This window comes from Neospora caninum, chromosome III (assembly GCF_000208865.1).
Source record: "Neospora caninum Liverpool complete genome, chromosome III".
Lineage (NCBI taxonomy): Eukaryota > Apicomplexa > Conoidasida > Eucoccidiorida > Sarcocystidae > Neospora > Neospora caninum.
In genome coordinates, this window is record NC_018388.1 from 1,136,251 (window position 1) to 1,147,855 (window position 11,605).

At 53.8% G+C, this 11,605-nt stretch overlaps 1 protein-coding gene across 1 annotated transcript; it reads right to left on the bottom strand.

The window, feature by feature from the left end:
- Nucleotides 1-2,055: 2,055 nt before the first annotated feature.
- On the bottom strand, nucleotides 2,056-7,816 carry NCLIV_008230 (delta-aminolevulinic acid dehydratase, related; the record flags this gene model as incomplete). The annotated part of the gene is made up of 7 exons (XM_003880337.1): nucleotides 2,056-2,360; nucleotides 2,881-3,142; nucleotides 3,452-3,642; nucleotides 3,960-4,107; nucleotides 4,610-5,179; nucleotides 6,558-6,698; nucleotides 7,424-7,816. 7 exons carry the CDS (start codon nucleotides 7,814-7,816, stop codon nucleotides 2,056-2,058), a joined length of 2,010 nt encoding a protein of 669 aa, XP_003880386.1.
- Between the last annotated feature and the right edge of the window lie 3,789 nt (nucleotides 7,817-11,605).

An 11,605-nucleotide genomic window follows, 5' to 3' on the forward strand; every position in this document is an offset into this window, starting at 1 on the left:
AGGTGCACATCGCGCCCCCTGTTCGAGAACACAGTTTTACGTATGAAAAGAAATGCGAATAGACTCGGACAAAGAAGCCACCATAACCTACGTGCAAGACGGCAGTAAGAACATACAGATTATAGCTAGACCATAGATTGGGCGAAAAACGCAGAGGAACAGCTCTGAAGCGGTTCAGCTGAAGAAGACACGATAAAGCGGCGCAGGCAAGATAGACTGAGAGACAGGAACCTGTCGTCACTGGCTCGTCGCACGCGAACACCCTCACCCCGGAACACATACCTCGGGAACAAGATAACGAAAGCGAAAAACAAACGCGCCTGCTTTCAGCTCGCCTCCCCCATTCCGTAGCCCCCTCCGACCCAACCCTTTCCCCCCGCTACGGACCGAGAACCGAGACCCACACGCTGTGTGCTCTCAAAAAAACAGCGGCCGAACGCGAAGGAGACGCACACACAGAGACTAAGCATTACATGCACCGAGGGCGACGATCTTGCAGAAAACGGCCAAGCAAGCCGCAAGCACCCAAACGATGACAAACCGAAAAGACCTCTCGTTATGGAAATCGCCAAGAATCTCAACCTAGTAAAAAGAATCTATTTCGCTGAGCCGTCAGATGCAACAGACATCGGCTGCCTCGCAGACGCATACACTCGCCACAGCCACCCATGCACAAGCATATATATATATATATATATATATCCAAATACATTTATTTGTATGGCGCTGGTTGATTCAGGCGTGAATGAGATTTCACGGCGCCAGCTTAGCGAACTTTGGTGCGCCTGTTTGAGTCTTGGCTTGCGAAATGCACCTGTTTCGGGCCATGGCAATAACCCTATTCAGGGGGATGTGTAGGGCGTACGGGCAACCGCCCCCTACACGAGGGAATGCGCACAGGCGAGCCGACCTTCTGGTGCTGTACGCACACGTCTACCTTATTTCCGGGTTCCTCGCCCAAATATATATCAACATCCGCGCTCTACATGAATGCATTATATGTACATTCAGTACTTCTATATGCATATATGCATATATACGCGTCGATGTATTTGTCGCAGGGAGAGAAAGGGAAAGGAACGGATCATGAATGGCCACCAGGCGGAGACACAGGCCACATGAAGCAAGGGCCTCCTAGCATCAATTCAGCGCTCCCGCAGTCAAGCGAGTACAAAGTAGGCGACCTGCGTGTGCCGTTACGTCCCCGTATGTCTCTTGAGTGACGGCGGAGCCTCCAAAATTAATTCGAGATGAAGCGGAGGATTCGCGCGTTTACACGGCAGCGGTCTCTGTCACGTTTGCCTGGAATCGGCGACAAACCGGATGACGACGGGGAAAAAATGCGCGTTTGATCATGTCCACAGCCCCGGGCATAGGCGTGCGCTGGAGGTGACGAACGGTCACCCTTTTCTCGTTCTAAATCTTCTCTTCTCAATGGGTTTCGAACCCCCGTCCAATCGAGAAAGGGGCAGTTTGCTAGCTCCTGCTCGGCGTTTAATATCCTACGCTTCCTGCCCGGTTGGCGCGTCCTCTCGGCGATGCAAGCGCAAAACCCTATAAGCGGAAGACGAAGACGAGGCAGAATCGGCATCGACAAAAGTTGATTCACAGACACTGTCCACTCCGCATTTCATCCCAGAGGTTCCGACACTCTGACGAAGCGTCAGTGGCCACGCCCGCTCGTCTTTCACGCGCTCGACACCCGCCTCTTTGTGCCTCAGGCACGACGCTTGCCCGGAATCTCCCCGCGGGCATAGCGGTCTCAAATGCGATGGGACAGCACGCAGAAGGGCTGGCAACGAGAACGACGGGAGCGAAGGCTCCACCCCCTGAAGCGTCTCAATTCTCCACAACCACCTTCGTAGCGTTCCCTGTCCATTCCCTTTGGGTTTTCCCCTTTCGCTCCTAAATTTGGTCGCTGCTGCGCCACCACAGCAACCACTGCCTTCGCTCGGATGCATGCCCACGTCTTACTCTTTTCCTGGGCCAACAGGGACGCAGGAAACGGCAACGAATGGGCGACGGAGTCCGCGACCTATATGCATCTCATCGTTTTTAGTAGCACGGTTCCGTGAACTTTTGTGCTCCTTTCATATCCTCTGCCATCCATTTCGCCGCCTCCTTAGCGTAGTAGGTGGCTATCGCGTCCGCTCCGGCCCGTCGGAAGCTCTTCAGAACCTCCAGGACGACTTCCTTCTCGTTGATGTAGCCCTTCTCGGCAGCAGCCTTCAGCATGGCGTACTCGCCCGAGACGTGGTACGCAACCATGGGGAGTTTCGTTTTCTCGCGAATCTTTGCCAAAATGTCCAGGTACGGCAGGCCTGGCTTCACCATCAACATGTCCGCGCCTTCCGTGACGTCTGGAAAAGACATCGAAAACGCAGCCAGAAAGAGAAACGTTTCCCCGCTGCCTCGTGCGTGTTTCTCTTCTATAAATATAAAGTTCGGTGGTATACCGGTCGCAGGCCCCAGAGTACGCATGCATCGCCGAAATGCCAATCGCGTCAAGCATCAGGCAACACAGAAAGGACAAGCACGCGGCTTCCCTTTTGCTTTCCCTAAGTGTAGTCGCTGCATCCTGCCCGGACTCTGTCTATCACTGTGCCTCCCTTTCAGGCGTGGCCGTTTTAGGACGCCCCTACAGCCACCCAAAGCACCAGCATCGAGGCCGGAAGAACGTAAAGCCTCCCCAGAAGATTCCTCCTTCCTTAAATCGCACAGGCACTATATATATATATATATATATGTCTAGTGTGTACAGTCTTCGCCACTGAGGCTTTCGGTGATGCCCCCAATAGTTTCGCAGCGCGTGCATTGCCTTGGCAGCCTGCCTCGTACAGAGGAGCCACAGCCCCGCCTAGATGGTTCGGTTTCGCCTACCTGCTTCTGCCTCCCTCTCTGCTTCGCGTGAATTAGATGGGTCCATCTGATACGTCTTTTTGTCCGTTCCGCCGGTCATGTGCGAGTCCAAGGCGTCACGGAAAGGGCCGTAGAACGACGAGGCGTATTTGCATGAATACGCTAGAATGTTGGTGTCTGTACAGCCTTCCATGTCGAGGGATTCGCGAATCGCCGAGACGCGGCCGTCCATCATATCGCTCGGGCAAACCATATCTGCCCCAGCCCGTGCCAACGCGATCGCCTAAAGAGAGACAAAAAAAAGCGCAAGAGTGCGAACCTATCTGCGAGCCCAAGACAGAGGAAAACTCGTAAGCGCCGCCCCAGGAACGCGTAATCCGAAGGACAGATTTACAAACTTTTGGATGTGGGCGTACAGTGTAGGGTACTAACGGGCGTATCTCTCCGTCCATGGCGTTTACCCTCCTGCTGGAAAAGCTTATTGTCCAGACTCCAATGCACCCGTTGAAAATCACAGGACACTCCACATGTACACAATTGCATGTCGAAAGAACCCCACCGTTTCGGCAGGCTTCTGTCCTTTCAGGCTTACCTGTTTGCACAACTGGTGCACTGTTAGATCGTTCACAATCTTCCCGCTTTCTTCGTCCATGACACCGTCGTGACCAACCGAGCTGTAAGGGTCCAGTGCGACGTCAGCCAGGAGGAGGACGTCTGGATATGCTTCCTTCAGAGCCATGAGGGCGCGAGGCATGAGGCCGTCGGGGTTGTAGCTCTCTTCAGCTGCAAGACAAAGAGACGAATTGATCAACACCTCGTAGGGCGGCGCTCACGCGGCAGAGGCCAATGGCCAGTGTTTTCCGGAGGGGCTCAAAACGCGCCTTGGGGCTACTGGCCGAGGCTCTCCTCCAGGTACACCATTTCGCAGGTTTCGAGAGAGCCTGTCAGTCCTCGGCTCCATTTCGCCAGAGGCAACGATAGACGACCCACCCTCTCGAAACACAGAAGGCTCTGAGAGCCTCTTGTAGGGCGAGAAAAGAGAAGTCCCGCACCACGCACGGCTCTACTGAAACGCGAGGGCCAGCTATTTAGGCTCTTACCCATAACCGTCTTGAGATCATCGCCGACTTTGGGGAAAAGCATGAAGGCCTTGATGCCGTAGCTCCGCGCCTCTCCCACCTCCTTCAGAAGATCTGCCATACTCAGACGCTTTTGGCCGGGCATCGACGGAATCGGCACACTCGTTTCCTGAAACAAAACGGCCAGCAAACGCGCGTGAAAATAAGGACTCGTGCGCAAGGGTTTAAGAACCAAATGCACGCCTTCACGGGAAATCAACAGCGGCTCGGAGAAACCTGAATAAACTCCACGAACCGCCCTACTGGTTCCTACCGTACTTAACCCACATATACTTTTGTGTATTTGTTTATATACACATATGTGTGTCGCGCATGCATAAATCGTAGGCGCGGATATACATACTACTGCACGGGCTTTTTGAGAGGATAGACAGTTACACGGCTACGTATCTAAGCATGTGGGCAGAGGATATAGACTTGTCCGAGGAGACGTACAAACGTATTACTATACACATCTGCCTGCCGCACGATCCGTGAAAGTCGTTGTATGTATACATATATATATATATATATATATATATATGAATGTATGTAAGCAGCTGTAAGGCGGAAAAAGATAAGAAGAAGAAACGACCGAGAGAGTCGCGAAGAGCGAGGAAACGCGCCATTACCTCATCGTGGATGAAGAGGGGGTAGATGAGACTTGAGGGTTTGACCAGGTTCTCCTGGACGAGCTGGCGGACAGCCCGGTTTTTCCGATTTCGTCGAGGGCGCGCTTGAATGGGGAGCCAAACTTCGCCGTAGTTGTTATTGTCGAGAGGCCCACGCGGCGTCATCGGGTCATATTCCTCATCGTCGTCGTATTCGTCTTCACTTTCGTCATCATACTCATCTTCTTCCTCTTCATAATCGTCTTCTTCCTCTTCGTCGTCTTCTAACCGTCCCCGCAGAGGCTCTTGGTGCATCCCGCCCTTCGGTTTCATCCCGCGAGCCTGTCCCTTCGCCCCGCCGGGCTGGCCCGCAGAGGCGCGGAGACGCTGGCCAGGCGCACCGGCCAGCCGGCTCTGGCGTTGGGCGCCAACGCCCCGATTGTCCCCAGGGACCCCTCGCGCCCTTCTTTGGGAAGAAACGAAGGAACAGACGTCAGGCAGGAGCGCGCTAGGATGCGAAGCACAAGAGGTACGAGAAGGGGACGAACACGAAGGACAGGAAGACGAGAACGTCTTGGCAGCTCCGAAGATCTGCACGTTCACCAGAGGAAGACAAGTGGAGCCCGCGTCGAGAAGAGAGCTACTGTCTTCCAGTTCACGCAAACGAAAAACGCGAGACACACAGCAAGCAACGGATGCCGCACACCCAAAACAGTTTGCACCTTATGCTGATGTACGCCATACAAACGCATCGTCATAGATGTTTTCGATTCAGAGCGAAACCCCGGAGCAACCACGCGAGGAATGCCCGGCCGGCACACGCAAAACGAAGCATCCCAGGAACCTTAAACGAATGCACATGCGTATCCAGGGAGAAACAAGTGCATGCCAGTTTATCGACCCTGACAAAGACGGATGTAACAGAATCGCGCACATCTGAACGTGCTCTCATTCCTCGCCGTCGATGGTTCAGCCGCCCCCTCATTCTCCCTCTTCGTCCTACCCGCTGGTCCCAATCCCCTCCTTCCCTAGCCTTCCCTATCCTTCCTTCGACGAAGAGACAGGTCCCACCCTCTTATTCACACAGGCTCTTCGGCCTCTTTACAAGGCGATGACCAGCCAGGCACTTCTCATCGTTCTTTTCACGCCCCCTCAGTTTTGCCGAGCCGCTCGCTGTGGCGCATGCACCGGTGGAAGAAGCAGAAACTCAAACACGCAGGCACCCAGGCATTTCCCCTGGGAAGCACACACTGAGGCGCCAAGTCGCGAAACAGGCCGAGGGAAAACCAACTTGACGGAAAACGAGGACACTTCGCTCCCGCGTTGCAGCCAATTTGAGTTTGAGACCAGGGTCAGAGGCAAGCATCCCGAGAAGCCACGAAACGACATAAGGTCGGTGGTGTAGCCAATCACAAGTGCGCGTCTCCGAGCAAATAGACAAATACACGCCTGTTCAGAGGCATACCGCCATCGAAGCACGGGTTTACAATTACACACAGCCAGGTATGTAGATATATACATACACCCGCGTATTCATAGAATATATTACCGACGTGATTATCGATGGGAGAGAGAAATCTCTGTTGTCTCTGTATGACAACATTCTACTTGTCGTTGCTTTGGAATTCGGTATTCCGCTTCATAGTAGGGGTTACGCAAGAGGTGTGTACAAAGGAGAAAGGTTGGCGTGCTGTTCGTTTTAGGGTGTCTGCACCACTCCTTTTACTGTGGTCTTTGCTGTGGCTTTAGTGGGTGTCCCTGACGGCACAGAATCCAGTTTGTTCAACGCCGCAAGCAGGGCCTGACGGCGGTGTGGGGTCACCAGCGTGCTGGCAAACGGAGGCAAAAACGGCCGGGACGCAGTCTAGAAACGCACGCCCGTGCACATTCGTATACGAATGCCTATATAGATAAGCGTAGATGAGTGTATATACACCTGTACGTTTGGATGGCTTCCACTTTAGCTTACCGGTGATGCAGCGAGCTGTCGAATTTCTGGCTCCGACGCCTGCGAACGCAGAGAAGAGGCCAACTCGCGGCCAACGCGAGACGTCGAGGCCTGGATCCTGAGTGCGCTGACCTTCGCATCTCCGGAGAATAGCTGACCCGCCTGGAAGGACAAGAACCAAGAGTGCGCCGCGAGGAAAAAGTGAAGAGACGGCAGGCAGCAGAGCCGTGAAGGAAACAGGCTGGTGGCCCACCCAGAGGGCGAAAGCAGCAAACGACTAAAGCGCCGCAGGGTAAAGCAGATACGCAGCCGCAAACGCGGGCGGAGAGAAGGGAGGAAACTCCTGGCGACGACACAACCTCGGGACGAGGACAGCGGCATGTGGAGACCTTCGGGACGAGTCGAAGGACTGTCATGAAAAGAAGAGCGTCGCGGGAAAGGGGAGAGGAGACGACTGACGAGAAGAAACTGAGCGTGAGTGGGAAGAACAAGACGTCAGAGTGACGGTGGTGAGACGCATGCAGCGGGAGCGTCTTCGTCTATTGCAGGTAGACATGGGTACACGCGCATAGAGTTACGTGGAGTCAGTGTCATGTGCCTCCAGGCCGCACCCCGAAAGCGGTACGCGCACAAAGGAAGGTACAGTGAATCAGACACGCGTCTTGACATTGAGGTACGAAGGCCACTTCCTGGGTCAAGGCGCAGACATTCGTTGAACCGTGCAGACGTTCATCGTCCACACCGCTCCCTATCTCCACGTGCCACTTGTACGTACACATCAATGGAGTGATAGGTGTGCAGGCGGTGTCTACCACCGTTTTCTCATCCATGGTGTGTTTCAACGCGGCCAGCTTTTGCTACTGGGCACTGGATCTGGCGTCACTTACTTGCTCTGTGGTGCAGCTGTGAGAAAACGGAGACGAGGAGGCTAGGAAGCCTAGGGCTCGCGAACGCCCTTTCCTTCCTGCGCGCCTGCCTCGCTCCTCGGCTGCTGCGCTGAGAGAGGAAGCGAGCGAGACACCAGAAGGCAGGGTAGGAGCGGCGGTCGTCGCGGCGAAAGATGCTTCACTGGCGTGTACCTGGTTCGGCGCGTAGTGAGGGGAGACGGGGCGGCCAGAAGGCGCAACGGACGCAGGCATGGTGAGAGGTCCCACAAAGGAAGAGGAAGAAGAGTGGAGCACGGCATCGACGGAGACAGAAGGGAGATGGAGACAGACGAGCCGCGAGAAGAGAAGCACGAAGGCGAGGAGGAGACGGGACGAATCGAGAGGATACCGCATTTTGAAGAACGAGACAAAAACGGAAAAACAAAAAGAGACACCCACTTCTGGGGCGAAAAACACACACTCGCGGAAGGAGCCCAGAGGCGGACGCGAAAAACGAAGCGAAGGAGAGAGAGAAAAACAGGGGGTGCTCGAGGGTCAGTATGTGTTTGTGCGTGTGAACCGCCGTCTCCAAAGGCGAATGTGGGGCGACAAAACCGTTGATGCACCGGTTGAAAAGGAGTGAAAACACAAGAATCCGCGAAAGAAGGTGCGCAACACGCCTCGGAAAAAACGCCTCGTTTCACACACATGCATACCCAAGCGAAAACCTGCATATACACTCCACATGCTGCGTCGAAGCGAGTGGCCCTCAACGAGGGAGTCTCTCGGGGCTCTCTCAGCGTCTCGTCTGTCTCTCACTTTCCCCCCTCCCCCCATGCCCGTCCATCCCCCCCCCCCCCCTCTTGACTGCCTCGCGTTCAGCGTGAAGCTGCAAACCATTTCTCCGTCCGCGTGCTCGACTAGAAAGAGAAAGGCATTCGTGAATGAAGCAGCAAGAGAAAGTACGCGTCTTGCCTAGCGCCCCTTAGGTAGAAAAGCGCAAGATTCTGCAGGGAAAGCATCCCTGGAAGCGAGACCCGGTGACCTTCTTTCTCTCGCGCCTTGCTCGGCAGCCCAGAGCGAGGAGGACCGTCCAGAGACTCCTGCGTGCGCAAAGTTGGCGCACGCCGTCTCAACTGCTCTGCCGGAATCGCCGTCCTTGCTCTGGACTACTGAAAAGGGGACCCATCCTGGCTGCAATCGATCCACTGGCAACTGTTGTGCCTGCATTTCTCAAATGCGGTGGTGGGCTACGCCATCACAATGGTTTTCGGGTAAAGCAACCAATTCAAAGCGGGGAGGCTTCAGTCTGCTTGGAGTACGGGTTGTGGCTACCGGAACGAAATGACACGAGAAAACGCAAAACGAAGTCCACCAAGAGGCACTGCGGTGTCTTCAGGCTAGGATGGCGCTCCCGTACTTCAAGAGGCTGCAGCGCAGGGGTGTTGGGCTGAGCGGCAGCGAGCTACGGAGGAACCGGCTCTTCGAAAAGGATTGAAGGGCGGCAGCAGTGCGTAAATTTTGAGGAGCGGAAAGGCCGAAGATGTTCTCTATGATCATAGGGAACTGAAACGGAGAAGAAGTGAAATGCATCGAAGACTCAACAGCTCTGACACTTCAGCAGCAGACAGCGGAACAGCTCTTTCATCGACGGCTGCGTAGACGAAGTAAACCGGAAACGTTTGTGAAGGAACATCAGAAGGGATGTGATTTCTGTTCAAAGAGAGGCTATGTGTGTGGTGTCTCAGTGAATTAATGGTTTGCCCGATTTTCCTCGCTTTCGAGGACTTCTGCAAAAGCAGCAGACGTCCACAACGAGGCGACGTTCTACAGCAACCCAGTGCCAGTCTCGCATCGGTGTATTCAGGGCTTAGTTTGTGTGTGAATTTCAGGAGCCAAACAGCAGAGTAGGCCAGCTGCGACGGAGAAATGAGCGTTTATTCCCAGGCAGTGCACCGGTATAAACGCCAAACTTTGCCGTTACGCGGAAGCCGCGACAACGTAAAGTTCCTTCAGTCCGTTAACAACTTGCTAGCAACAACAAACGAAAAGAAGAACTGGCAAAATGGTACCCTGTGCTGGAAATCGCGTGTATAGCCAACAACTCCGTAAATCATGTTCACGTGAGAAATTTTGGGATGACTTGACTGTGGCCGGGAGCTACGCACCACGATTGGAAGGCCAAGCCAGTAACCGGGGACATTGAGAGAGGCATAAGCCTTGTCGAATATGCTGGCCTGCATGACTGTGGATTGCGTATTTCCATGAAAAGACATCTCCGAGCCGAACGTTATTTAGTGGGTGTTTGGGGCGTCAGTGTCTTCGGTGTCAAGTTCTCGCAGGCTGTTGCTGCAGCGAACGGGTAGGTGTGTTTGCTGCCTCAGCGCTACACGAATCGAAGGGAAGTACGGAGTAAGGGAAGCGTTTGAACATGTATCCTCACAGTTGGAGGCTCTGTGAGAGAATCAAGGAAGTATTGTACGTAGACGATGGACGCGAGAAAACGACTACATGACCATGCGACCGGCCGAGACGACAGACCACGAAGCTGGCCCCTCGAGCTACTGTGGGAGTGCGCAAGAGATCATTGCCTTGTATCGAAAAGACAAAGTGTTTACTAACATCGGAGTCTTGCCTCTAGATGGTCATCAAGAACAATGCAGAAACGTGCTTCTCATCCACCACCTCCCCTCCTGCACGTCGTCGACCCCTCTCTGTGACAGATGAACTAACCACAAGAAGCGGGATCCTCCATGACAATGTGCCGATATCGCAAGAACCTTTGCAACTGGCAAACGTGCTGCGAGGGAGAAAGGAGCGAAAAGGGAGCGCGCGAGACAAACTCTCCGTCGCGTTTTTCGCTGACTCCCTGCTGCAGATGAAAGCCAAACAGTACGCATTCGTAGGGAGGAATCAACTGAAGTGCTAATGCCAGGGTTGAACTCGGTGGAGAATTCGGCGCGCGTACATGGCAAATGTCCAGACGGCGCACGCGAGAATGCCGACGCATATATGCACTTGCGGGTGATTGGTGGCCTGTCGCCTTGGCGTGCCGCAGACTATGCCGAAATGTGTCTTTAGGTCGATAAGCACACAGCTGGGTGCATAAGCATGCGCCACCACACCAGATGTGGCGACACTAGACGTGCGCGTACTTCCCATATAAACATATATATATATATATATATATATATATATACGTAATTTCTACAGTTCTACTCGTGGAGGTCCCAGCATTATGCGTACATCTCCAATTATCCGGATGCCATCGGTCAATCCCTACGAATTCATCTCTTGCCAAGAGCAGTCTACCACTCGTTTTCTTACCGAGATACGTCGGAAAGACGGTGGAAACTATTTACTACATCTGAAATCCAGAGCGCCCCGAGGACACACCAAGCCGTACGTGTTTACCTCGAGACTGACGATATTCGAGAGTTCCACGGTGTGCCTTTTTCTCGACCGCTCCTCCAGTCTATGCCTTTGAAATCTCGACCGCTGATCGGTCTGTCCGATCTGTGTTACAAATTACGCGTAGGCGGTTCAAAAACAAGTGTCTGTCATCCCTTTTTCTACCATGGGAAGCTGACGCACCAACACGAAAAGACCAACTCCGCGCATTGCTTTGGCCTTAGCACCTATCTCGGTTCCTTCCCTTTTGGCCTGCTCAACCTGGAGAAAACCGAGGACGGGATGCAGCCGAGCGTCCGAGAAGGCGAAAAGAAACAAAAGGAATCGAAAACGGAAGAGCTTAACATCCACTTTTTCCTGCACACAGAAAAGTGGCCGTCCACGTGCATACGTACGTTGGCGCAGACAAATCACTTTGGGCAGCAGGTCCGGGAAATGCAGGGAACATTCGACAGAGCTGACGTCAAACGAAAACGCCAGTTCCTCTTGTTCCCCGCCTGCTCACGGCCACGGTCATCCACGAGGTGTCATCAGGCACAACGGAGCACGATGGTGAACCGTGTTTTACAAACATTCATGCACTCGGGACGCTGTACATATATATACATGTGATCTTCCCTCGGGTTGCATCAACAGCCTCCGTAGTCAAGGCATTGGGACAAGAGAGCAAAGGCAAGGAAACGTCCAACTCATGAAGTTTGCCTTCTCCAAACAAATTCACCCGGAATTTCGGGTCTTGCAAAAATAGGAGTCGCATAACTTGCAGATCAGACAGTGTACAGCGTGGCAGCC